Below are 27,884 nucleotides of genomic sequence, written 5' to 3' on the forward strand. Positions count from 1 at the left end.
ATCATAACTGAGTCACATATTTTATTTTCAAACAAATAAACTCTTGTCAAGTCCCAAAATAAAACCCAAAACAAAAGTTGCAGGACTGTGTTCCCTCATGACTAGGACAGGGAAGACCATGAGGCCAAGTGTCCTGATAGGCTGTACCACCTGCAGTGACAGGAAGGAAACTACTGTACAATCAAAGGGTTCATGTTTGCAAGCACTTACTGCACAGATGTGCTATAACATAAACATCATCACCCAAAAGTACAAACAAGAACCCTGACCCCCCCAACCCCAAAAAATAAAAGCATATATGTCATCATTTCTCTCATCAGAACAAAGACCCTCATCAATTATACACACACAGAGGCATTCAGGTTCCATCTTGTTATATACCACAACCTCAATGGAAAGAGTAAAATGAAATCAAGTTCTTTGGGCTTTGACATGGCTGACTGAGGTATGAATACCACACACATTGTTAACAGTCAGCTGTATTTCAACTAAACACCAGAGAGGACCAATTCTAAACTTCTAATGATGTATTGATCAATGCTCCTGGTTTCTGTGATACCGTGTAGGTTTCTGCCTGCATCTCTTTAATTATTTTACAATATATTTTTTAAAATCTATACACCCAGACACGTTCCACAAGAAATCACATGTAGACAGGCCCTACGTGAGGGAACCGAATTCCCAAACTGACTAGTTAAGTTTTCCAATAGGCATTTGAAGAGAAATAACCAACAATACAGCACATTTGTATGGAAATTATATCTCAAGAGTAGCTCAAACTTTACTTACCTGACATTTGTGGTCTATAAAACATGTTTGTCCCAGTTTGATTCACACATGCATGAAGCACAGGTGAGGGGGATCTGCTGGGGGCTTATTTACATTGTACAGCTACCACACCCTTTGAAACAGTCTGCAAGCAGTTTATAAATGGCTCTGTTCCCTTCGGTTATTCCCTGAACTCTGGTTTTGACACAGGTAATGACAGCTGGTTTAGCAGTGGTGCCTGGCAGGTGGGCACACCTGTTCAGAAAATGCCTGCAGGTACAGGTGCTCTGTGGGTGGGAGAGAGCAGAGGGGGGAGGGGGGGACCCAGAGGTCTAGGTTACCACTTCCTGTTGGGTCTGGCTCTCTTGAGAGGAAAACAAAAAAACTCCTTTGCACTCTTCAAAAAGCTGAGGAGGGAAAAGCGTTTTCACAGCATCAGGCGCCACGGACAGTGTTCCTTCTTCGGACGTGCTCTCTTGCATGCACACATTAACATACAGTGCCAAGATCTGCATGGGAGGGCGGAGCAGGTCATTTCAATCCTGGTGATGCCGACTCAAAGGTTACCGTGCCGACAGCCTTGAAGACACACAATACAGCCTGATTACACTGTTAGGTTGAAAACGCCTTTAACGAAGCACTTTTAGTACTTGTTCGTTCACATTTGACAGCTACGAACTCTCGGTGTCATCGCCCAAACGTGGCCTTTCGGTCGCAGGGGAAATGGTATCTGTACGTTAAAGATTCCTGAGCTGGTCTAGCTCACCCCAGACACACTAAGAGCTCAACACAGTGGTTCAGCACCTGCCAACAACAGATTAGGAATTCATTATAGATACACAAAGCATGTAGGTTTTAATCAAACCCAACTTTAGTGTTATTTTTGGTAGGGGGACAGGGGGACAATCCAAAACAGGTTATATTGACTTTTAATTGTTAGGACATCCAATACAATTATTGTCTTGTTCTACCCGTTTTAAGGCCGCCGTCATGGCGGCAGATAGGACAGTACCATGTGACCATTCAATCAGAAGAGAATCCTCTTGGAAGGCAGAGAGTGTAATAGGGTGGTCTGCTGCTCAACATGAGTTAGGAGGCTCTGGCTGTCCAAATTGTAATCCAATGGCCAAATTATTTAATTATGCAGGAAGGAAGGTTGAAATACGGGGGAGGGGAGAAAAGGCGCCCACAGAGGTGAGACTTTAGTTTTATCTATTGCACTCGAGTCAGGCCTCCTGGCAGTTGGAGGACACAAAAAAACGTGAGAAAAAGATGAGAGCGTTCCCTCTCTTTTCCTCGTTAAATTGTGTGCAGCCTCCCTCACAGACAACAGGTAGTCACAAAACAGAATTTGTATTTGATGTAAGGCAGTTTGGTGTTTTGCAGAGAGCCCAGTTACACTTCTCTACCCCCGTCCTTTACACAGAGCAGCTAAAAACCACAAGCAAAAAATCCCACAAAGAAAGAAAACAAAAGAGAAAGAAAAAACAAAAATGAAATCTAACAGCCCTCCAAATTGACAATTCTAGTGAAGTGTAAAATGTGTAGTTTTTAATATGTAGTAAAATCTCAGTGGGATTTTATCATTTATCTTGTGATTTCATAATATAAATGTAGAGATTCACAACGCACTTCTTCCTCTTGATCTGCCTCCCGAGATGTCTTTATCAGCTGCAGCACAGACAACTGGCAGACGACCAAACAGCAAGCTGGTTTGTGATAAATAGATCACCAGTTTGTAGGCTCCACTAATTTCCTCAGTCATTATAAACAAGAGAGATGACTCCTTGAACAGTACCATCAGCAGGGCTCGATTTTATCCAGTCTTTTTAGAAAAAGAAAAAAAAAACCAACCCTTAATTGGTCTTCACTTCTCATCTTGCGCGTCTTTTTAAATGTGATTTGATGAACATTTACAAAGTGTTCCAACTTGGTATGATTTGTCTCTGTTTCCCTGCAACTTCTTTTTGAATCCCAACTCCTCTATCTCTCCAGATTTCTGTAAAACATTCTGATCTTCAGTCAGTCCCAGTTCACAAAAGGATTTATTCCTTTTCCCTTTTGTTTTTCATTTGACAAATTCCTTTGGAATGGCATTTCCAGTCTTGAATGGATTTGTTGAGAAACTCATGCAGGGGTGTGCACAGTCACAGTAATGGTGATAAGACTTCTTTTTCATTTAGAGAGTAACATAATGATGACACTAAAACTTGATATGAAACATATCTGCAAAAAGGAGGTGAGGAGGAGGAGGGGGGGAGGGGGGCTATTTGGACTTGGGTGGGGTCTCTGGGAGGCAGGAGGGGAGCTCTGCACCGACGCAGAGGGGACGGCAGGGAGCTCAGAGCTTCTCTGAGGAGGGGATCCAGATGTAGGGACCAGACTGCTCCTCGATGATTAGCTTGATTTTGTTGTAGATCTCCTCTAGTGAGTCACCCTGTACAATAGCTGGAGACACAGACACAGAGGCAGATATACGTTGGCTGCATCAGACGTAGAGAGGAAACAATGGGTTGACTCACCAGATAATTAACACACAACAATTCTGATCATCTAAATAAAGCAAAAGTGACAAATATTTGCTTCTCAGATGTGAGAATTTGCTGATTTTCTGTGTTTTTGTGTTACAAATTTAATATACGAGTGCAGCTCCTGTTCAAAACGTGCTCATCCACACAACTTCACACTTGACACTGTGCTTCCTTGAGTCCTGAGCAATACACCTGCCATGACATAGTCCCTTGTAATACTTAAACATATGCCTCATTTGGGGTACAGAAGCTCACGTGAACATTTTACGGCCTCAATGATGTAAAAGCCCGGCTATTTCTGGCAACTAAAGGGTTCATTCTGATCCTCTCGCTCCTGTTTCACATCTGTCTTTCCCTCAGTTTAAGTAAAGCCTTCATCCTTTCCTCATCTGCTCTTGAATGTACTGTCAGGAGCGACGGAGAGCGAGCAGTATCCAGCCCACTGTTTGCATGTATCCTCAGTTGTAGCTGACAACTACAGAATTATCTTAATCAGATCTAACAACCAAAATATTTTCACATGGAGGTCCCTTGAGCCAGATCTTATCACATGGAGGTCTGTGTCCACCCTCTGGACTTGCACATTGAGCCCTCGCTGACTTCAGTCGTACGTACTGTGACGAGTTCACTGTCATCTCGTAAAATCTGCGAGGGCAGAGACTGCAAGCTGCTGACAGACAGGCCTCAAGTCTGTTTGACTCATTGCCATGGAAACGTTCTAGGGACGATTACAATCATTTACATGCTGATCGCTACTGTCATATTCTGTCAGCTCATCTGTCCCTGCACATAACAAGATATGAATCCTGTCTAGAGTTGTTTTGTGAATATATCTAAAGGTTTTTCTTCAGTTTTCTTTTATTAACCAATTAATCGAGAAAATAATTGACAGATCAAATATAAATCTTGATAAATCATCAGGTACAGCTCAAATCAGAACTACATATATTGATCAGTAAAGTTAAAGGGCAGTGAGACCAACCTGTGAAATACTCTCCAAAGTCTTGCTCCAGCTTAACTGCCTTGTCAAAGACTTTATTGGCCTGCTCGTACGTCTGCCTCTTATTCATTTCCCTGAAAAACACAGGAAGTTACAGTTAGTATCACAGAAACACTTAAATTCACTTACACCTCAACTACAGTATCTATAAAAAGCTCAAACTTACATTAGGGCTTCAATGGATTTTGGTTTAATAAAGATGGCGATCGGATAAAGTTGTGCTTGCTGCAGTCGTTTTATGGCATTGCCGGACACGTCCAGGATGCAGTGCTTCCCCTGCTGGGACACAAAGAGACATATGTTTGGTTAAGAAGATGTATCATGTAAGTAGGTCACCTATTCATGAAGGATTGATTGTGATTTTTAGCCTGGCAAGTAGGCAAATCTGCAAACTCAAGTTTTATTTGCTCTGGCAGCGTCTACATCCTCTTCCTGTTTGCACAGATTACCAGGTGACCCGGCCCTGCTTAGGCCAATCACAACCGTTTATCTAAAATGAGTTGGGTTTCAGAGGATGACTAACAACTTGCTCAGCCTTCGAGCTTTGCACAAAATACGTGATGACGTCATTTTTGGGCTTGTGCACCCTTGTGTGAAGAACACTGCAGTGAGCATAAACCTGACTTAAGAAAACGAGCGCTGTCAATGCATTTTTGACAACAATCAAGATGTCTTCAGCTGATGTGGAACTATCTCTTGAAGCACTATTTCATAGCAAACACTTGTTCACAGATATATTGATGCTACACCTTCACGGCTCATCTCTGCATGCTGGGGTCTGTTTACATTAGTTCATCACTCAGCACTACATCAAGCGTTTTATTGCTGAGACGTTCCGAACTTTGCATTTGTAGTTTGGTCTGATTACGTCAGGCTATGTGGGTCTTGTAATGTTACAAAAATGAAGACTGCATGCTAACATTTGCAAGTTGGTGGTGGAACATTTATTTCCGTTGTCTCAAAGCAGAAAAGTAAATAAATGGAAATTTGAAACTCAATTCTTGTCATTATGATCGCCTCTAACAATTTTGTAAGACTGGGTTGTACATTCCTTACGGTTGATCCAACTGGATGGTGAAACCTAACGAACGTAAACACATGCAGTAATAAAACACAATTGACTAATTTTCAACTATTAAAATTACTACCAACAAATTTTTTAAAAGATTTTTTTTTAAGGGCTTTTTTTTTGCCTTTAATTGACAGGACAGTTTATTAGCGTGAAAGGGGGAGAGAGAGAGAGAGAGAGAGAGAGAGAGAGAGAGAGAGAGAGAGAGAGAGAGAGGGAATGGCGTGCAGCAAAGGGCTGTGGGTTGGAATCGAACCACTGCAGCAAGGACACAGCCTTTTCTACATGGGGTGCCCGTGCTACCAGATGAGCTAATAGATGCCACAGCCACAAACTAATTTGATAATCGATTTTATAATATAATACTAAGCGGTTTAAATATCTTGTAAAGAAAAGAAAGTCAAAATTAGATATTTGAGGACATCATCTTGGGCTTTGGGAAACACTGACGTTTTTCATCATTTTCTGACATTTTATAGACCAAACAACTAATTGATTAATCAACAAAATAATCAACAGTGATAATAATCGTTAGTTGCTGCCATATTATAAGTACGCAATGTTTTAGACGTAGCAAGTAGCCACACAATGAGAAAACATATAATGTATAGCAATCACAAATTTATGCATTGCATCGTAGCCCTCTCAGTCTGAATCAAATCACGAGGTGCTTAGAGATTCTCAGTCCTAGAAACCAAACATGCCTCTGGTTACATCCCATAAACACCAAACCCAATCTGGTAACCACATCGTACAGAGAAACACCAGCTTTGATGCTTACCCTCTCAGCCACAGTTCTGACAGACAAGATGCTCGTCCCATAGAGGTTCTCATTGAACTGGCCAGCCTCGATGAATTTATTATCCTGAATGTCTTTCTCCATTTGCTCTCGCGAGCCCACAAAGTGGTAGTCTTGGCCGTCCATCTCGTTCTCTCGCCTTGGACGAGTCGTATCTGCAGAGGGGGAACGGAACCAGTTTAGTTTTATCGCCAGTGTTATTTTTAGTTGTGCTGTGTCTGGATGTGTTTGCTGCTGTAAACTCACGGGGTACACAGGAGCCAAACTTGTGGGGGAACTCAGAGATGAGGTCATCATTTACTCTGTCCTTCATTGGACCCAGTATGATCACAGGCCTTGTGTAGTGGACTGAAGTGGAGATGAAGAGAAGACAGGTGAGGACAAATGTAGATACAGCTTAGCTAATGCTGTGAGTTCTGATAAATTGTGTTGCGGTGATTCACTCACTTTCCTGTCGAATGACTGGCTCATAGGAAAGAATCGTGTCCTCCTGGCCCTCTGTAATGACACAGAACAAAATCATCAGACAGTCTGCATCTGATTTCAAGACATATAATAAAGTTGTCATGGCTTATAAAACACTGAGAGGAATATTAATTTACAGATGTCATTTCACAGGTAAATTTCAGGACATCGACCATATTATTCATCTATGTGGGCAGTGTAAAAGAAACCATGAGAAATTAAGGTGACTCACTCGAACTGCTTTCACTGTCACTTGTGTTGGATGTCAGGCATTCTGCAAAAGCACAAGAGAGCAAGTTGCAGATCATTTAAAAAAAACAGCCACAGTTAAATTCATATATATTCTTTTATGGGTGAAAATTATTTTCACCTGTCTCAAACAGCCATGGGGGGGGAAAAAGCACCCTGTTTCTCAACATCTAGGCCATTTAAAAAAATGGGATAAAGAAAGCAGAAGTCTTGCTTGGCACGGCAGCCATGCTCTCACAATATTAGGGAAGTGGTTTTTAGGTGCAAGCAATAGGAAATTAAGTGTTTCCTGTGACAGTATCCCAAATGACCCGCAATTCCCTGGCCAATGTTTCCTATTGCTAGATCTGTGCCTGTGGCGGCGGATCTCATATCAAGGAAAAGACAAAGAAAACATACAGGCGTTAGGCCGTCCACAGGAGGGAGGCAGGAGCTGGCTGACTCGGGGGAACTGGAGGGAAAAAGTGTTTCCAACCAGGCATAGCGACACTCTGCTCTGGTGACAGATATATTCCAGCTCTGTGTGACCTTATCTGACAAAACTGTGCTAAATATTTATCGTAAAGACCCCATGAGACGTTCAGAATAAGTGTAACGCTCACTCACCCTCCCTTGGGAATGCATATTTTATATGTGAATCTGAGGAGGTGTGTGTGTGTGTGTGTGTGTGTGTGTGTGTGTGTGTGTGTGTGTGTGTCACATACTGTAGGCCTGTGTGTGACTCTAAATGTGTGTGGTTTAGCATTCCCAGTTGGGTCTGCAGTGACAAAGCATTTTTCTCTGAGCTCAGGGGACAGCTGCTTGACACAGTACAACCACACACTTACTCAAACTCTTTGATCCATAAAAGTCATCGCTTAACCCTGGGAAGTCCTAGGTGTCCCGACAGGTGAGAGCAGAAACCAAGAGAAGAGAGCAGACAGGAAGAAGAAGAGGTTAGTGAGAGTCGGGGCAGAGAGGGAGAGGAGTGCTGCATCGTGCTCGCCAGGCCCACTGACACATGGCGCCGTGCTGTACTCATTAAGCCTGAGCCCCACTTTGTTCATAGTAAGCCACGGCCTTTCAATTACACAAGCCCAATCCCATTAAAATGGGATTTTGACCTGTTAAGTGTTAAAGCTTCAGTCCAGTTAATGAGATTCTTCTTGTTGTGGGTCAGTGACTGACTGGAATTGATCAGGACTTATACAAGGAGTAGCATCACGGTGTTAGAAGTGCCCGTGTGTGTTAATGCAGCCGAGCACATACACACACACACACACGCAGCTGGCGGCACGCACTCCTCTGGAGCCCGTAGACAGATGCACAGACACACCAGAGAGAACCCCACATCTCCAGCCTGATGCCGGCTCTGCGTGTGGGGCGCCTCTCCGGGACAGTGAGAAAGGGATGAGAGTGGTGCCGTCACACAAACCATCCCTGGAGGTGAGCGGAAAGATGAAAGTTTGAGAGACAGAACTGAAGCATGAAGGGGGGAGAGGACGAAAAAACACCACCACCACCACCACCACCCCCGCCGCCTCGATCACACAGCTGGTACTCACGTTCAGACTCCACCAACTCCTGCACAATATTCTCCTTGCTCTTGTAAAACGGGAACTTGCGTGAGAGGTTGAAGCTTTTTTTGCGCTTTACTTTGACTGGCTGCTTGTCGATGTGTGGGTGAGAAGGGTGGGGAGGAAGGGAGGGGGGGGCAACGAGAGGGTGAAAACAAAAACAGAATGGGTTTCAATGAGGGTACTCAACACCCATGCAAAAAAACAAATGAAATGCAAACAATACACATCAAATAATGGAAATGAGAAGCAGGTAATGGGTGGAGATGAATGGCATATCAATGTGAAGGAAACAGGCTCCTGTTTACCAACTTAAACATGTACCATTTGCATTATAGATGATACAGACAAAACATTACAGCTGATTTATACTTGTGCAAATTACATCTGACAGATCAGCCTCTGACAAACGTTTTTACAAGTGCACATTTCTTAATATCACTGCAGTGCACGAGCTGTGGAGGTTACGGGGACCTCTCATCTCCAGGGAGCTTCTGTGTAATCTATACAGTAATACGAGCGCTTTTTGTGCTCGCTTCAGTGAGCAGGTGCTGGTCTCTTTCCCACACTCAGGGGGAAGTAGGCCATCTCCCTGGGAGCCCAGCAGCAGCTCTGAAGACAGCCTCTCTGGCACCAGGGCAGGGAGCAGCTGGCCCTCTACACTTACCCTGTTGGAGTCAATCATGCCTGTCCTGGCGTGGAACTTGACTGTTTTTAACCTGGCCCGCTCTTTCTTCTCCACTCTGAGGGGTGGGAAAAAAGAGGAGTAAGTTTAAGCTGGGCACGAATGGTTGTCGTCACATTAGCTTTGTCTGGCATCGGCGGAGTGAGCGTACCTTTTCTTGCTGGGAATGACCCCGATCTGCTCGCTCTCTCCATGTGGTGTGACCAGCCTCGCCTGCCACCACTCGTCGTCAGAAGCATTTATGACATGGAGGATGTCCCCATAAGAGAAGCTCAGTCCTTGGCTGGGCAGGCAGCTGTCCCTCGTTCGATCGTAGTCAAACAAAGCTCTGCGAAAACAAAAGGCTTTGGTTACACACCTTACTTCCTTTTATCTTGAATATGTGTGCAGAGATTACACACACAGCAACATCAAATTACTCTGTCCGCACTTGGCACAAAATGGCAGCTATGAATTTCCTGCATTACATTATTGGCTACTTTTTCCTATTATTTCACAGTCCTCATGTGGGCAGTGACTTGACATATTGACAACATGTTAATACGTCTAATGTCTAAGTTGCATTGTGATTCATTATGATTCAGAGCGGTCTCACTGCAGTTGTACCTTGTATGGTTTCATGTGACAAATAAATTGACTGATATTAAATGTTTCAATTTTTGTGCCCTCAGTTCCGGATGTGAGTGGGTCTGTTTGCTCAAAAGATGCTTTGTCTCATAATGGCGCTTCACAGTGCCGCTCTTAATAACTGCCATGGTCTCTGGAACATATGATGAGATGTACTGGTTTTGAACTGCCTGGCAGCCCATGGGAAGAGTGACCATGTCAGAGTCCGTCCATTCTTGATTAAAAGCTGTTTTCACTGTCTACTTTCTGTGTTCTCTTTATACAACACACCGTGTGAAATTACTTTTCTTTGACTCGTTTCTCCGACTGTTGTCTCTCGTCTTGCCTCTCTTGTGTGTGTGTATCTCACCCACTCAGTCATAATGCTTATCAGAATGCACGGATCTGATAGGCTGAGCAGTATAATGTGAGATCATTTAACGCATGTAATAAGTCTATGTGTGTCCTGGTTGCTTTATCACCTCACTGTCACCTCATTAGCCCTTTCAACACTAAGGGGACTTTCACACCTGCCCTGTTTGGTTTGGTTCAATCGAACTCAAGTTGATTTGCTCCCTAAGTGCGGTTTGTTTGGGCAAGTGTGAACACAGCAATCAGACCGAGATCTTCTTAAAGAGGCGGTCTCGGTCCGGTTACACACGAACTCTGGTGCAGTTTGTTTGAGGTGAGAATGTGTTCTGACCCTAATCCGAACCAACTGCAGTCACATGACACATTGTTTGGGTTAAACATGAGCATGTTACAGTCCTGGAGGATTATTAATGTGCACCTCCTCCTGTACTGCCTTCAACACATTGTTTTCTAGTTGGAGCTGCGCCTCGTTTTCAAACTGTATGGTTTGACTAAAATGAACAATGACAGCAATATAGTCCACGATGACCAGCGCTAAAATCAACCTGCGTAGTTGTCCCTCCATTTTCACATTAGGAAGTGTCGCATTTATCTTGCAAGTGTACTCTTCTTCAACGTTTTGTTTACTTCCTGGATTTTTCCCGCATGGAAATTCTGACCAATCAAGAGCAGCTTTCTCACACAAGGCATTTGATCTGGTCCGCTTGTAAATGCTGCCGTGAGAACACGAACCAAGTCTCGGCAACTATGCAACTTTGTAACACCATTAATCCCTGATTTTGACCCCAGTGTGTGATTTTAGATAGCATGCTGGTGTTTCGGAAGCAAAGAGGCATGACGGATGTGATATGTAACACAACTGCATCTGCCTCTAGTGTGACATATAACATGTACTGTGTGTCAGGCAGCACTTTCTAAACATTAACAAAAGCATAACACGGCAATATCAATTTACCCTCCCTGTTAAAAGGCAATAAGGAATCTCGTCCTCTGCTCAGAGGGTAAGGAGCTCCACGACCGTATTGGTTTGCTTGAGGACATTTTTGGTTGCCATTCTTTTTCTGCGTTTTAAATCTTCTGGCAGTGGGTCGCACACAAACCATGTCTTTAAAACATCACACCTGTCCTGTTTAGCTGGCTGTCCTTTTTACACAGACGTCAATTTTGAGCAGTTACTACCTTCACTGCCAGCCACACATTCTGTGATCCGTGACCTTTTATACAGAACGATGAGGCAGAATATCGGCGCAACATTGCTGCTTTGAACAGGCAGCGTTAAAGGGGATACAGAAATGCTCTGTCAATTTTTTTATTATATTTATTAGGTATAGGTCTGGGTTGAGAAAGGACGACGTGTGGATCCAGACCCTGGGAATGGAGAGGGATGGCAGGGTAACAAGGGGGATGCATTCTGCTCATTTTGCTTACAAGGGACATGGCTCCCTGCCTAAAATTGCTGTTGTATGTAACCATATGAAAATAAGGTGGAAAGCAACGCCACATCCTCTTCTGAAGGACCTGTATATTAAAGCCTTCCATTCATAAGTTTCCACTTGGCATTTTAAACCACTGTTGCCACATAGTTTCCACTACAGACAAATACTGTTTATTGTCTGTCTGAGGGTGTCACTTTCTTGTCCAACAGGTAGACCCACAGACATTTCTAAAATACCTGCTTTACAGGTTTTAACTTCCCTTGACCTACAAGCCTATATCTACAGGTCATATCTACAGGTCATGTACACCACGGTCCAGTGGACAGATACGATGAGGCCAAAAATACATTTTCACTCCCCGGATAAAGATTTTGGCTGAGGTACTCCTGCCAAGTGAAACTGCAGCAGTAAGTAAACAGTGCTGCAGAAACTGCCATGATGCAATCTAGTGGGAGCTTATCTGCCTGTGTGCTTAACGAGAAAACAAGTGCAGCATTAAAACAAGGAAACTGGTGCACTTATAATACAGGTGATAATCAAATTCCTAGCCTTATAGCGCCTTGACACACTTACAGAGAGTTTGGGAGAGAGTGTGAGTACATGTGACACTGTTTTTTTTTTTTTTTTTGAAAACACCTTAGAGGTTTAACGCCTCCACATTCCTGAGGCTGGGCTGGGAGGACATGGCGGCTCCTGCATCAGCCGGCTAGCTAGACAGCTTTTCCTACATAACTGTGGGCTTAGTCACCCGCACAGGAGCAGGCTAGGCTCTACATGCCTCATAGGAGCCTGTCTATAAGAGAGGCATGAGTCAGACTGGTTAACACTCCTCTCTGTATAGCGGGCGTCCAATGAGATAACACCTGTGTACTTTTGATATATCCGAGTAAGGTCCATTGCTGTTGAACTTAAGCTAAATCAATCTAGTAATGTAGCTATTAGGCTTAGGTTAAGTGAAGCGCATTCGTGCTTTAGCAGAAATATGGCGAAGCACTTGGACTATGGAGTTACATCACACAGTCCTTTCACCTTGAACCCATGTGAGTCCTTTGTGACTCGCCTGCTTTTATGTGAGCAGAAGGATGCCACCTGTTTTAATTCCTAAATGAGCCTCCATCCAGTTTGGCGACTGGCCCAAAGTGTCATAACGCAGGTCACTTCGACAAGCCCCACTGTCAATCGACATTACACAAAGCAGAGTCAATGTCATACGTGGCAGCACAACAACAACAGCGAATGTCTGTCCATCAACTTTATGATGATGATGAACTGTATCAGCCCAATGCCCTAAATTAAATGTTACCCTGTGTGAAGCATCATGTTTTATCCTACAATCTATGAGATATACGTCACGCTGCTGTGCTCTGACATCGTGGCTGCTCGTTGACGACACGTGCTTCCAGGCTTTATTTTCCCCCACAGGCAGGTAGAGGTTTATTATGCAAGGGAGGCTATTTTGACAACAGATCTTAGAATCTGATGTTGTGAATGTAAGCATTACTGTGTGTGCGTGTGTGTTCCAGCTTTACCTGACATAGAGGGAGCGTTTCTCACTGGTGCGAAGGGAGCCTGATCCAGAGCTCATGCTGCTATTCATCATCTGCTCCCTCAGGTCGTGGATCTTGGACTCGAAGCGACTATACTCTGTGGGGAGCAAACACAACAAACTGTGTCAGAAATAGGTCCTGGAGCATATGTTACCACTTTGGGCTTTAAAGTTTGTACACCCAAAGTTAAGGTGATGTTATTTAATAGTAGTGTTGGGTACCAAACTTGGTACTTTTAAGGGTTCAGATGGAATTAGGTCGGTACTACTGAGTACAGGTTCAGTTAAATCAATCAGAGCCAAATTTCGGTACCTCAGAGTGCACCTGGGTGAGAGCGCCAGGTTCAGAAAGGAGGCTGAAGCACCACAAAGTGCCCTGAAGCTGAGAGGCCGGCCACGGACCTCTGCTGGCTTCCCAGCGAGCTGAAACTAACACTGAAGCACTGTTTTGATCTATCTGGTCTGTCTTATTTTCTATTTTATTTTAGAAATAGCCTAGCATCACTGCTGCTCCTGACTGTGTTTAAATATCGTACTCATTCCGTATATTTGTAAGTCAAGTCTAAACAGAGCGAGAAAGAGGAAAAGAAGAATTGCTTGTTGAGTGATGCTTGTTTTAATATTACAATTTCTTTATTAGCCTACACAAATAGTTAAGTACAGAAAAAAGGTATGGTTGGGTATCTGTGCCAAATTTGAGGTACTGCTATTGGTTAAAACATGAAGAGTAGCCCATCCTATCTAACAGGGGCCAAAAGTCTGTTAGACCCTGCTCTCTTGTTCCACTGGAGATCTGCTGGAGATCTGTGTGCCTCAGTTGACGCTGCAGTGAGATGGAGTGAACAGAGGAAAGGGTTCAGCGAATCCTTAGGCTTAGATTAATGACCCCAGGAACAGATGGTTTATCACAGATCTGCCTTACACATCCAGTAATGTCTCATGTCAGGTAATTAATTACACAGATTAATTAAGTTCAACATGGGCTCTTTAGTGTGGTTAAAAAAAGGGAAGGCCTCCAACAATTTCAAATGCATGACCATTTGTCATAGGTGTGTAAATCCAGTTGCTGCTCAGGAGCACAGGGATGATATATGAATCCACCTGGACCTCCTCATTAAGAATGCTCTCATTAGCCCGCTGTGCGCAGCGAGCTCTGTGCCCAGGCTGCTGGAACAAGCTAGGCCACCGCGCCACACAGCACACGGCTAGATAAACAGAGCGGCAGATGCAGCTAGAAAAACAAGTAGGCTAGGTAGCTCATGTGATCACACAAAGGAGGCGTTGGGACCACATAAAGAAGCAGCGTGAGCAACCAAATTTGACATATGGCATGTTTTTACAATTTGAAAGGAAAGTAACCACAGTAGAATTAAGTGTTAATGTTTCATATTGTACTCAGGATTTCAGCTTCACATCATTAATGGCAAGTGATAACAAATGCTTTTGCTCTAGTGACATATCTATGTCTTAATCATAATTAGCGAGAGAATATTGTCCACCTTTATTCCCCTTATCTCTTTTACTCCTTGCCCTTAGAGGTTGACTCCTACCTTACGGTTTAATCATCCAGAGCTGGCAACACTTCCTGTAACGTGAACGACAAGAGATCAAAGTCCAGACTCTATTGAGCAAACCTACAACAAGTAGCCTTGAAAAACAAACACCCATGCCTACATGATGATTTAGCCGAAGTTAGTCCGAGCTCCCGGAAAATTCTGGGCAGGTGCAAAAACAAGCCTCAGGTCGCTGAACTCCAACCCCCCGCCGAAACCTAAAGGGGATTCAAAGCAAACACACATCCTGCCCGAGGCCTCGTGCCAGCTCTCCACCCTGCTCTCTGCTCAAAGGGTTAAAAATACAACAGGGTGACGCTGCAAGGTGAGGTAACCAGACACCGCCTGACTGCCTGTAACCAAGAGCAACGTCCCAGCACTCCTAGAACGGGGACAGCACATGCGGAAACAGCCATTCAGACGAGTCCACTTGGCTCTCAGAGACAGGAGACATAAAAGAATGGCGGCCTGGGAGAGGAGGGGTTTGAAGGACGAGACAAAGAGTAGCTGAGGAGAGGGAGCAGTCTTAATGCCCTGCTTCACAATAACACCGACCTGAAGGGCCAGCTGAGAGCTGCGTCGGTGAGATAGTACTATGAGTAGCACAGGTGGAAGAGCTAAACGCTTTGCTTGTTCACATTCCTGACGTCCAAGTGACTCATCTGAACACTGTGGACATTCAGGAGGGGCACTGATCTGCAACCAGCGTTAAGCCTCTGTTGGGAGTTAGGGTTGGAATCATAAGCTAAACCATAAATTGCTGCCGCGCCTCGTTGTTAATGACGTCGTCAGAATACAGGCAATTCTGCAACACAATCATCCTCTTACAGCACAGTACAGTACATTACAGTATCTGTGTAACAGGGCAGGGAAACACGCTGTCATCTCTTATCAATCTGCCGCATGTACTTCCTTTAAGAGCTTTCAGTTGCCAGTAAACTGGATATGAAACAGTAAAGGAAGTGTACACCTGTTACACAGAAAAGGAAGGATACAGAAAGCACTGTGGTACTGGAGAGAGAGTATCACAACAGTGCCACAGGACAACTATACATTACACTGAAACCTGAGTACTGTATCGACTGTTAGTCTGACCTCAAATATCAAGCACATGGACGAACAGTGATGGGAATAAATCTCTCAAGTGTGCCAGCATTGTGAGGAAAGTAGATATAAACTAACATAAATCCAAGTCACAGCTGTAACAGCAGCATTCAGCCCTCAGATCGCTCACAAGTAAGGACACAAATGTAAGCAGTTTCTTTAACCGACTGCTGGCCACATGAATGATCAGACTGATTAATGATTAAAAGCCCAGTAGAAACGGGTGTACTCGTGACATAAGGATTTAAGCGCTGACCATGAACTGAATTATCCCCAAGCTTCATCCGGCCTGGGACCTTTAATGCATGTCATTCCTCCTTTCGTTCTTGCTTCATTTCCTTTCAGCTAAAATGCAGTAAACATGTTTCCTTCATGGAAATTTTGAAGTTGACATGGGTCCATTTTTGCAGTAGAAGGGTAACGCCGTCAATCCAAATTGCTGCTCCCACTCTGCCTGCCATTATTTGACACACGGCCGAACAAAACTGAAAAGATAAAATATAACTCGCCATTTGTATCGGATAGAACAACCATCTTTCTCATTATTGACAATTACGGCTGTAGCCTACAGCAGCACATGCTTATATAACATAGAAATAGGCTAAATTATCTGATGACACTTAAGGCACAGACACGCCAAACTCACTTCACCTGTGTCTTTGATCTCACTCCCTCTTGACTTTAGTCATTTGATCGCTGTCCTCACTTCCGTTTCTCTTCTCGTGCATGGAGCAGAACTACCAGTCAGAGTGATTTCATTCACGGACGGGCTCTGGCGTCTCCGACAATGATTCAACAGGCTGAATCGACTGACTGGTGCCAACAAGACACTCATGAACGGCCAACGTCAGCTTGGTGTTTCAGGGCCCTTACAGCGAGTGTTACTGGTTCTGGATCAATATATCGATTCAGTGATCAACAATCCAATATCATCGATGCAAAGTGAAAATATCGATACATATTGTCATCTTAAGATTCATCTTTTTGGCTCGTCTTTGTCACCATTTCCATCTAAGCACACCTCTTTCCGAAACATTCACACAGTGCTAGTGGCCTTGCAGATAATGGAAAGCAGCCAAGAAAAAGACGAGGATATTTAATCTATCGCAGGCCCCTGAATTAAACTGAATCATATCATGTAAGGCTTTGGGATATCAGCAAATATCATACTGTTATCAAAAGAACTGATCTACTGTATCATGATGAAACTTGTCATTTTCACCCCCAATAATCACATTCACCTGGTTAAGACTGAGTCATAATAGAAAAATAAGACATCCTTGCCTGCTCCAACTCTATACAGTCATCAATCCAACATCACTTATTCATTAACATCACTACTCACAAGAGCGCCACTGAAATGCTGGGAAACGGGAGTCCACAATTATTAATGTTAAAACTCTGTCCCTTAAAGCACAATACACAAGAGCTAGCCTATATTTTTAGGAGTGACCCACAGGAAGAAAAGACAGCTAATAGAAACTGGGACTATTCTGTATCTCTCACTCCCACTGCGTGTCCTCATTAGTTGTACAGCTTTTTATTTTGGGGGGACGGTCGCTTCTCTTTTGATCCAGTTATGCAACACAGCAGGCATGTACTTGTAATGTGAGAGTGTGTTATGTTCTCGGGGATAGTCGAGTCAGTGCAGACACACCCCCCCTCCCCAATAATATACTACAGGAGGGACATTAAGACCACGGCTTAACTATTTCTGCAAACCTCTGTTATGCACACTGGTGGGCTGAGGGGCCATTGAGTTTAACATTTCCTCTACAGTCCTCCTCCCATTTCCTACATGCAAAGATTTTTGTGTAATTACACTCCTTGATGGTGGGGCAAGGCAGCGCGTGGATATACACCCCTTACTTCCATTCCTCCCAGCTGAATGTGAGTTAAAGACTTGGTGATGCTCCAGTAAGTCACTGAGAGTCACGAGAGAGGGGGGGCTCCTGCTGCAGCTCTGTTGTGGCTTCTTGTAGTCTTCAGTGCTGGCCTTCCATCAGAGATCTGTGGACGCCCGGGCCCCGGCCCCCGAGAATACTCTCCAGGCAGTTTGCCCTGCATAAACCAGCATTCACCCTCCACTTCCTCCCCCTGACTGACTGTCCTTGTACATCTCACTGGGGGTTCCATACTCAAACTCAACGACATGTCACACACCACTTTAGGATGCCAGCAGAATTAGTGGCGACAGATCTCAGGTCTCCAGTGGGGATGCAGGAAGTCAATCATTTGCCAGCACTCGGCTCGTGCGTTTTGAGTAGTTAAGCATTGTACACAAACAGATAAGTGTCCTCCACTGGGTTACAAAGGGGGCGCAGAGCTGAAAGCAGGATTTGGTATGGGAGACAAAGGTTCCCTTCAACGAACCACATCGTTATTCAAGATGCTGCCTGATTGGTCTGGCATGCGAGACAACATGAACTCACATGGACAAGAATGAAGCATTATAATCGGTATTTGGTAGCAGATGGAAAAACTATACTGCCATTCTGTCAGTTTTTATCTCAGCCTGTGTCTGTCTTTAGCCTACCCCCGTGCCCATTCACTGATCCCGTTCCATCTTAATTTCAGTGACCTTGGAGAGTTATTGGACATTTAAGGCTTGGCTTTTATTCAAAGAGAAAGGAATATGGAGTGAGAGCATGCTACAACTCATGCCCCTTCACATTCCTGTCATAGTCCAACCTGAGAACTCAGCCTGCATCTAAAGCTCACAATATCCTTCCCATTGTTGTTACAGCATTACTGCAGCATGCTCAAGTACACATGCAAAGAATTACCAAAACACCGGGAAGAATGCGGCTGCCAAAGTAGCCTGCGATGCACGGCCAACCTACAATTTACTATTACAAAGAAAGCGCGGTGCCATTTTGTGAACTGGAGTCTGTGTAAATTAGAAAATAGCTCACAGGGCAGCCAACACATAAATTCTGCTCAAGTCAGCATGAACATGGACTTGTGGTCAGAGAGTCCAAAGAGTGGTGTGGCTCACAGATGTGATGTAAAGGTAAAGATGTGAGTTCACAGGTGAGGTCAGTGTCTGAAACCACCACCACTGAGCTGACAAACACCTGTTTGACCACACCTCTGTGTCCCCACCTAAGGGTTTGGGTTACATAAGAACAGTAAAGCAACTGTTTAAAGTACCTGAATGGATCCTGCTGCATATCAGTTACAGCATAAATCTACTTCAACTTGCTTTAAGCAGGAACTTTGAATAAGAAATGACAAAACAAGAAGTCATTAAACCAAATAAACGCGGTTTCCAGGTAATGGAGTGGTTAAGTACAGTAGGGGTGAGGCTATCACATGTTTCCCACGGTGACTTATTAATGTCAAGCCTGATTAGAAGACTCTTCAACTCTTTCTGTGTAGTGTCTCAACCATTAAGGGGAGCATACAGTCTGTATGTAGTGTAAGGTTAACGTGACTACAGGAGTAAAACAACAGGTTACAGCTAGGAAGAGCAACACACACCACCTCGATACAGTTACAGTAGCAGTCAAAATAAACCTGTTACCTCGCTCCGCTTGTTCCTGTTTCAATGTGTCAATATATTCCGCGACGGTCCTTCCTCTTCACACCTCAACCAAACTAAACTGTGGCTATTATTTCGCCGGTTTCTTCATCCACTCATTAGGGAGTTCATGCGGCTTCTGCTCTGCTGCTGCTGCTGTTGTAGTCGAGCCCATCCCCCATCCACACAGGCTGGTAGACAGATAAAAGTTGCAAGTTTTTCCGTTTTCCACCTTCAGTCTAAAGTCTCCTTTTCTAAACTTTCCTCTGGTGTCTCAGCTCGCACTTTCCGCTCAGTGTCCTCTTTCCTTCGCTGTCCGGGGTTTGTGTGCACGAACAGCGGGGCTCGAGGGTTTGAACAGGGAAGGACAACAGCGGCACGGTTTGCCCGCCTTGTAGTTGGCTCACTTCAGCCTGCTGCTAACACAAGTGCCGCCCCTAAACCTGAATACTTCCTGCAGCCTTTCAGGAGGAGCGCTGGCCTCATTAGCAGACTGAGATATCACGCATCCACCACCAAACCAGGTGGACCTGATGTTTCTTTGCAACCTTAAAGGAGTATTCCTGCGATTTAGTGCTGCATGTTCTTGAAGTCAGGGGGTTGAAAAATGTCTTAAATAAAAGCAACAGAAGCGGAGATATCCTCACTGTTTCCCTAGTATGTTCCAACTAGGTTTCAAAATCACTGCATCCTACATTTCCCACAATGCAACTTACTACCTTTCACTACCTGGTGAATGCCCACGGCTTTTAAAGGGGAAGTGCGCATATTTGCTTTATGGCCCGAGAGTTGTGGTGCTTTCAATTTTCCCCGGGAAGTTGGAATTGTCGAATTCCCAGCTGGGAATTTTGGCTGAAACGCCCCCAGAAGTTGTATTTCCTGTTAAGAACATCAGAGAAACTTCACAAACCCTAACCTCAAAATCCAATATGGCTGCTCCGCACATCACCAGTAGTGAAAGATGCTGTAATGTACTGTTTATTAGCACTTCTTTCTTAATAGTGTCTCATTAAAACAGTTGTACACAACACTGTCCAACGTCTGAGGACATATGCAGTGTCTGTATGCACAAAAAATGCAGTGTAATATGTTGTTATCAACTGGTATTGCTAACAATGAACTGGTACTGCTAACAACATCTTGGTTTTCCAACTTGTTCTACTGGAGCAAGATCAACTCAGGTGTGACATCATTTCCAGCTCCAACCTCCAACTTCCAAGGTAGATGGAGCGCAGCATCATCAGTCCAAGCCTCCAAGAACAGTGCCGGACGGAATTGAATTTTACACAGTGGCAAAAAGCAAAATTACACTGTCTGGGGCCCAAAAATACTTTTCCCCATAGACTTATATTGTGAAAGAGATGTCAGTAAATCAGTGGATATATTTTTTGAGTGCATAACTCCCACAAAGTGATGTGTTTTACCACCAGTATTTGATCCATTTGGTCAAGTAATATTTCAAAAGTCTAGAAGAGCTGCAAGATTTAAGAATTTTATCACCATTCCAGTTAGCGGAGCGCTAAAGCAGAAGTTAGCTGTTCATCTGGCAGAAGTAAGCCACCAGTGCGCCTACTCTGTGGGCCCCATAATGTGGAAGATCTGGGTAATTTCAAACTGCAGAAAAAGAGCATTTTTGGCTTCATGAGCAGCTTTCATTGGAATGAAGGGGGGCCTGCCTCCAACACTGTATCCAGGTCTCTTAATACATCCATGCATCACTCCTGACCTCAAAATCCAATATGGCTGCTCCACACAACAAAAGTAATGAATGCTGCAGTTATATACTGTTAATTAGCACTTCTGTCTTATTTGTAATACTGCATTTTTATCAATTGGTATTGCTAGCAATGGCTAACCTGGCTAAAACTGGTATTATTAACATCTTGGTTTTCCATATCGTTGTATTGGAACGTTGTCAACTCAGGTGTGACATCACTACCAGCTCTGACCTCTTACTTCCGAAGTACTGTAAATGGAACACAGCTTTAGATGAGATACCACTCTCTATGATGAATAAAGCTACCGTCAGCAGACGGTTAGCTTAGCTTAGCACAACGACTGGGAACAGAGGGGAACAGCTGTACTGGCTCCGGTCAATGGGGAAAAACAAGCCAAATGGCACCTTGGAATGTAACACATGGTGTTTTGTGTGTTAAATCTGTACAAAAAATGAAGTGTAAAAACCAACATGTGTGATTTTGCAGGGGGTTATGTGCCAGACTAATTCCTGGAGTGTGGTCATCAATGTGAGTTTGCCAGGCAACCAGTGGAGACGCCAAAGTGACTCAGTGTTTTTACACTGTGGTTTTTGTCTGAATTAAACAAACAATAAACAACCTTTGAATAAAGCCAGGCCTTCTGTTTCCTGTCTTTGTACTAAGCTAAGCTAACCTGCTGTTGGCGTTGCCTTTGTGTTTACTGTACAGACATAAGAGTGCCATTGATGTACTCAAAACCTGTATTTTCTCCAAATATCAAACTATTCCTTTAAAGTTGTTGCCTCTAGTTTATTGTGTAGGTGTTCTGTTATATATTTATAGACAAGTGAGATAATCTTGATGACATTAACCAGATAATTTCCTCAGACTTCAGAGAGCTACCTCCAGAGATACAAAATACATTCTAGAAACTTTTTTGAACTGATTATGATGTGTAAAATCAGTGCAGTGTCCCTTTAATGTGCCTAAACAAGACTGGATTACCTACCATGCAAACAAGACAAGCTTTTAAAATCCGAGGGTGACTGTATGTCAGCTGGTTTGGGTAATTTGATTAATTGTAAATTTAATGGAAAATTTGCATTCCTAAAATACAATGTCAACTAATAATATTTTAGCTGATCTTGTGCTCATATTCTAATAAAATTGTGTTTAATCAAATTTCCACAAACTTAAAATAAATTAAGCATTACTCAAGCGTATCAGTACAGGTTGGAATTTGGAGGCAACATTGCGCAGACATTGATTCATGGGGGTCAGCAGGGGCTGGACAATAAACAATCAATACTTATCAGCCTTATCTGGCTCAAAATACTTTTGGTTGTTTGATCATAAATCTTTCCAACACAGCCCATCAATACTGTGAGCAAAAGAAGCCCTGGTTTGGCACAATATCGTGAAGTATTCATGTGTGATGTGAGACAGTATGGCCTCACCTTCAGGCCTGTACTGAGCTATGATGGTGACAGTCTGACCAGCTCTCTTCAGTGCTGCAGCCGCCTGCTCATGTGTGGCGTTTCTTAGGTTCACTCCATTCACCTGCAACAATCCAGGCAAGCAAAAGAAATCTTTTAGCAAGAAAACCCAGAACAGATCCTACAGGTGTGCCGCTCGTCTAATTGTGAGGATGTGTAGAGGAAACAAGTCTAGCTGGATGGATCAGAGCTTAGATAAGATAAGATCTGCTCCCATCATGTAAAGGCTTGACCTTGAGTATGTTTCAAAATGTATGACTTTTACTGATTTTAAATGACCTTCGCAATCACAAAAGGCGTTACAGTAAAGACGTTATTCACCATTAGATTGAATATTTTCAGGCTAAAGCAGCGCTGAAATAACACGGGTGTATATCAAGAGCAACACTGGATTCTGAAAAGGTTAAGAGTTATGAAATATAAGTCAAGGGGTTTAAATATGTAATTTATTGAATACTTTATTGATTCTCAAAATTCTCTTGTCTGGCAAAGCACAGCTAAGCTCCCTCGAAGTTACTGTGGATTTTATGTCTTGCTCAAGGACATTTCAGCAGGGCAGATGTTTGCAGGCTGTCTAAACACTGGGCCAACTCAATTCTATCATCATTATTCTGACAACAGGAGTTGGCTCGAACTTTTTGTTGATGATGTGGGTGAACAGAAACCATGAGATACTGCTTGAGATACTGACCGAGAGAATCCGGTCGCCCCTCCTCAGCTCGCCACTCAGGTCAGCTGGCCCTCCCGCCAGGATAAAGGAGACGAAGATGCCTTCTCCATCTTCTCCGCCGACGATGTTGAAGCCCAGGCCTGTAGAGCCCTTGTGCAGCAACACCTTCCTCGGCTCCCTGCCAAACAGAGTAACAGGGTCAGGGTGAAGGGCAGGACAGATAGCATAGAGGAGATGGGCTTAGAGAGAGATATGACCATAACTAAAATAGAAACAGCATAAACAGAGGGGTACACAGAGGCTGTGTAAACAACAGCCATCTTCTAGTGTATGATCCCAAAATGTCGAGTGCTGCAAGCCATAGGCCTGCAGATCTTTCTGTAGATCCACTCTGTATATACAGTTTTTGAAAGTTAGTGCCATGAATGATTTATCCACAGGACCACTCACCAGTAGAACACAATGATTAACCATGTAGTAATCATGTACTAATCACACTGCTGATAGATATGATGTGGATTACACTGATAACACTGCAAACAGTTTTGCAATAGATACAGTAAATGCAATAAAACAAGCAGCAACACGTTTGACTCTGAATGCATATTATCTCCTGGCTATAGGACTTTCTGCTTTGCATGGCAATCTCATGGAAATGTACACACGTGTACACATTTAAACACCCACTCACTTTAACGTACGCAGACACAACGAGCCACCTCCTGCTCGACAGGCCCCACTCTGCTTTAGCTTTAGCCACTATGACTCATCCTCCAGCAGGCTATTCAGACTGCCTCAGTTTTAAGATGCGAGAGAGGCCAAACCGCTGCTATGGTCCAGCAAAAGCCCTCTGAGAACACACTTCACACAAGTGCAAACACACACACTCTAGGAAGCCCGGCGTTGGCCTCACACACACACACACACACACACACGCATATTTTATACACAAATGCACACACAGACATACACGCATGCACGTACACACACACACAGACACACAGAGTTTCCTCTTTTAACAGAAAACACTGCATGGTTCCCATTAGTGGTCTTCTCTTGCAGTACTCAGCCTGCGGTCTACAGGAACAATTCCTACTCAATCCCTAATGGCTGCGCTCTAACTTGCTGTTAAGGCCATTTTCCCACCGATGGCAGCCGAGGCAGCATTCCAGACTTTCAGAATCATACCCATGACTGGAAAAAGCGTTGATTACTCCACTAAAAGAAATTAGGAGCATCGGAAAGTCCTAGACTATAAAACAGTGCCTACAGACAGACTTAACCAGACTGTTAAAGTGTAGTCGTTTGAAATGAACTGAACTCAGATGCAGATGATATTTTGTAAGGCCACTGAATAAGATCAATAGCAACATAGTGAGTCTGGGTCTGCAGGATTCCTTACAAGCAGTGTCTCTACAAGGCAGAATCAGGGACAGATTCAATTTACGTGTGCTGACAAAGCTTAAAACATTCTTGCTTTTTAGATCTTTTTAGTACCAGAGATGAAAAGTAAAATAAAAAAATGAAATGTAACAAATGCCTTTGAATGTGCTAAAACAACTGACTTTCCTTCAAACAAGTCAAGCTTAAAATAACCTCACTTTCCATCTTGAGCTTTTCATCCCAGCTCGACGAGGCACACAGATCTCCATGGTTACCTTAGGATCCGGAAACGGTGCTTGCTTCTGAAAGAGCATTTCCTAACCGTGCGTTCAGGCAGGCTTCTCACCAGTGACATGGAGGATGAGATGTTGACTGTGAACATGGTGGCTACGGCACATCGGCCTCAATCCTCAACCCCTCTTCCTGTCTGGCCCTCCGCTGAGAGAGGGGCTACAATTTTAGAAGCTCCTGTGTGTTCCCTATCTCATCCTTGTGTGCTGTGATGGGAAGCAGCTCCTCTTTGTGCTGTCACAAACGCTCTCTCCCCATCATCACCAGCAAGGCAAGACTTAACACTTAACCCTAGCACTCCCACGCAAATCATCTTCGAGCAGTTCTGCAAGAGGAGGCCAAAGTCCCCCCTCACTGACATCTGGACTGACCAGGACTGCATTACATCACTAGCATCAGGGCTCGGCGGATGTGTCGAACTGGAGGTTATCCAAGTTTGATATAATTTCACACCCCACTGTCCCCGCGTCTCTGCTCCGATGCTGCTTTGGGTCCAGCCCCCATCTCCGATGCAGCACACCAGCATTCCTGTCTGTCAGCCCAGGCCCTCTGGAGAATAGGCAGACAGATTCCCAGAAGCTCCTTGCTAATTTGTCAGAGTGTAAACAAACTGAGGAGCTCATGAACTGACTTTCATGACTTTTGGGCCTTTCATTCGCCCCCGTATTCTGTGACCTGGCTGCACGCTGGAAGCTAGACTTCCTCACAGGAAAATAATGTGCAGACTACTGTGGAACATTTGGACAACAAGGCCAGCGTCTCTTTATTATGTTACAGTCACTGGAGTATGCATGTGTGTGTCTGCATGTACTGTTTGCCCATAGGACGTGCACCGGCTGGACATTGTCACAGAAAATGGGAGTGAATTCCTACAGTTTTACATACAGGGATCATGTCCTCCCCTCCTATCACAAGACCTGCCTACCCTCCCTTCCCCCCTTTGCCTTTTCATCCATGCCAGGAATGTAAACAGTTACAGAGCGGTAAAAACCCTTTCTCTCTGCCCAGCCATTTCTCCTGCGACTTCTTTTCTCTAAATCAGAACCCCCCCCGCCTCACCCTGCCACCGCTGTATTCTCCCTGTCTGCTTCAGTGTTTTGGCTGAGGCGGTCGCAGCTCAATCCTAAAGCTGTGAATGGATATCTGGGCTGCAGGGTTCAGTGGGTCATGCTGCCCTGGACTCAGCCCAGTAATTGGCTCTGCTTGGCTGATTAATGGTGGACGCTGCAGATGGACGCCATTTTCCACAGACAGACACTACCTCTTGCAGCACTTTTATCTCCCCCCCGTTCCCCCGCATGGATCGGCTTATGTATAGAGGCGTGTACTGATAAAATTAAAATGCTGCTTTGTCTCTGTCTTCCTTTTCACTGCTTAAATTTCACCCTCACATTTTCTGCCTCTTCTTCATGGCCTGCTATTTTCTTCTCATTTGACATAGGGAAAAATTTATTCACTGCTAAGGTGATAGACAGTTTAAGATATTCCATGCCTCTGACTGTGACTAAGAATAAAATTGGAGCGATGAATGATTAACACCTAAGACAAGTGCTCAGCTGAATCTGCTGTCTTTCATTTCAAACTCCCCTTTGTGCTTCTGCAGCTCTAAAAAGCACTTCATAAAAGTAAAAGCATTCCTCGTTATTGATGACTGAATTCTTGCGCTGACCAGTCAAAGGTTTTGTTTGTGTGTGTGTGTGCATGAGACACATAAGGTTACTGATTAGCTCACCTGCTGCTGCAGTCCACAGGCTTCTGTATTTACATAAGCTGTGCCTGAACAAAGCAGCCTCACTGGAAGTATTGTCGTGTATATCTCACAACTGCAGCCCTGATAGGACCAGCAGACGGGAGCTGCTTGTTTAGTGATTCTGCACACTGTCACTACTGTACACAAGTATGTTTACACCAAACATGCATATTTAAACACAAAGGTTTTTATCTCTGATCGAGCCCAACGTGGACAGAGACAAGGATGCACGCCACTGACATATCTCCAGAAGAAGGGGGTAATATCAGATGGAGAAGGGGGAGGATGTGTCTGCGATGACACCACTGAGGGGGATGTACAGATGGGCAGAGGGCCGATACAAGCTCTGACTCATTCCTCACAACCAGCCTGCTCCACTTCTGCGGATGCCTGTGCTTACTACAGCATCCATCTAAAATAACCACTCCCGGATGGAGCCAATGGGGAAGCTGCTGGTGCTGGAGGGAGGTGTCTGCTATGTGTCTGTCAGTGTGATGGAGCTGGATGCTCATCTGCTGTGATTGGGATCAAGTCGGTTGTCGGCCATGACGTCCTCCGAGACACTCTTTTCTGATTATGCGGCGGACATGACACACAAACCCACTAGGGGCGAACAGGTGCACGCATGGTCACAGTATGTAGGCCGTTCTCATTTGCACCGCTGATTTACGAGTTGTCTGGCGTGCGGGATGTATACCCACAGGTATGTGCCCGTGTGGTAATTGTGCACTGCACAATTTAAAGCGTGTGTATCTGTGTGTGTATGTGTCAGCACATTATGAGGAAATATTGCAGCGTACAGTATGTGTGTGTGTGATTGGTGCTGGCAGCATGGGTGATGAGAGGGGTAAGACCTGAGTGCATGGCCTGGTTTTCCCAATGTGCAGATGAATCATGACAGCTGCAGGACTGTCTACTGCTACTGGTCCGCTGGCCCGCACCGGATCAGGCTCTTACTCCCCCGTTACATTTATGGTAACAGCAAGGCTCCGTGTTTATATTTACATACATAGAGCAGCAGGCAAAACATTCCAATGCTGCAAAGCAGAATATTTGAGTTGGGCGGCTCCAGTTAGCCCTTTCATCCTCCTGTACTGTCCACAGCAACCTGCCTTTAGTTACAGCCACACCACAATCTGTTCTTTCCCCTTTCAAACACACACACTCACACGGTAAAACACATATTGGCAACAATACATGGCATATATGGCAGACAATGTAAGCTACGTTCAGCACAAGCACATTCCATAAAAGCAATGGTTCACACACACACACACAGAGACACCAGGGCATTCATCCATGAGGTGAAGCACGATGGGCAAGACTGTGGATGTT

At 44.3% G+C, this 27,884-nt stretch overlaps 1 protein-coding gene across 5 annotated transcripts in view; it reads right to left on the minus strand.

The window, feature by feature from the left end:
* Window position 1: 1 nt before the first annotated feature.
* The window catches only part of dlg3 (discs, large homolog 3 (Drosophila)), a 103,174-nt gene continuing 75,291 nt past the window's right edge, over window positions 2–27,884 (minus strand). For 2 of the 5 annotated variants that reach the window (XM_050041537.1, XM_050041536.1), the window contains 13 exons: window positions 23,147–23,303; window positions 22,417–22,519; window positions 13,066–13,180; window positions 9,274–9,450; window positions 9,105–9,180; window positions 8,426–8,525; window positions 6,865–6,906; window positions 6,615–6,665; window positions 6,414–6,515; window positions 6,150–6,322; window positions 4,466–4,578; window positions 4,282–4,373; window positions 2–3,216 (listed from right to left, as the gene is read on the minus strand). In XM_050041537.1, coding sequence (XP_049897494.1) covers window positions 3,110–3,216; window positions 4,282–4,373; window positions 4,466–4,578; window positions 6,150–6,322; window positions 6,414–6,515; window positions 6,615–6,665; window positions 6,865–6,906; window positions 8,426–8,525; window positions 9,105–9,180; window positions 9,274–9,450; window positions 13,066–13,180; window positions 22,417–22,519; window positions 23,147–23,303 — 1,408 coding nt within the window. In that variant the 3' untranslated portion in view covers window positions 2–3,109. Of the gene's footprint in view, window positions 3,217–4,281; window positions 4,374–4,465; window positions 4,579–6,149; window positions 6,323–6,413; window positions 6,516–6,614; window positions 6,666–6,864; window positions 6,907–7,708; window positions 7,755–8,425; window positions 8,526–9,104; window positions 9,181–9,273; window positions 9,451–13,065; window positions 13,181–22,416; window positions 22,520–23,146; window positions 23,304–27,884 lie in introns of all 5 variants that reach the window. The other 3 variants (XM_050041538.1, XM_050041540.1, XM_050041539.1) reach the window with 3 other exon arrangements.

The sequence above is a fragment of the Epinephelus moara genome, chromosome 4 (genome assembly GCF_006386435.1).
Source record: "Epinephelus moara isolate mb chromosome 4, YSFRI_EMoa_1.0, whole genome shotgun sequence".
NCBI lineage: Eukaryota > Metazoa > Chordata > Actinopteri > Perciformes > Serranidae > Epinephelus > Epinephelus moara.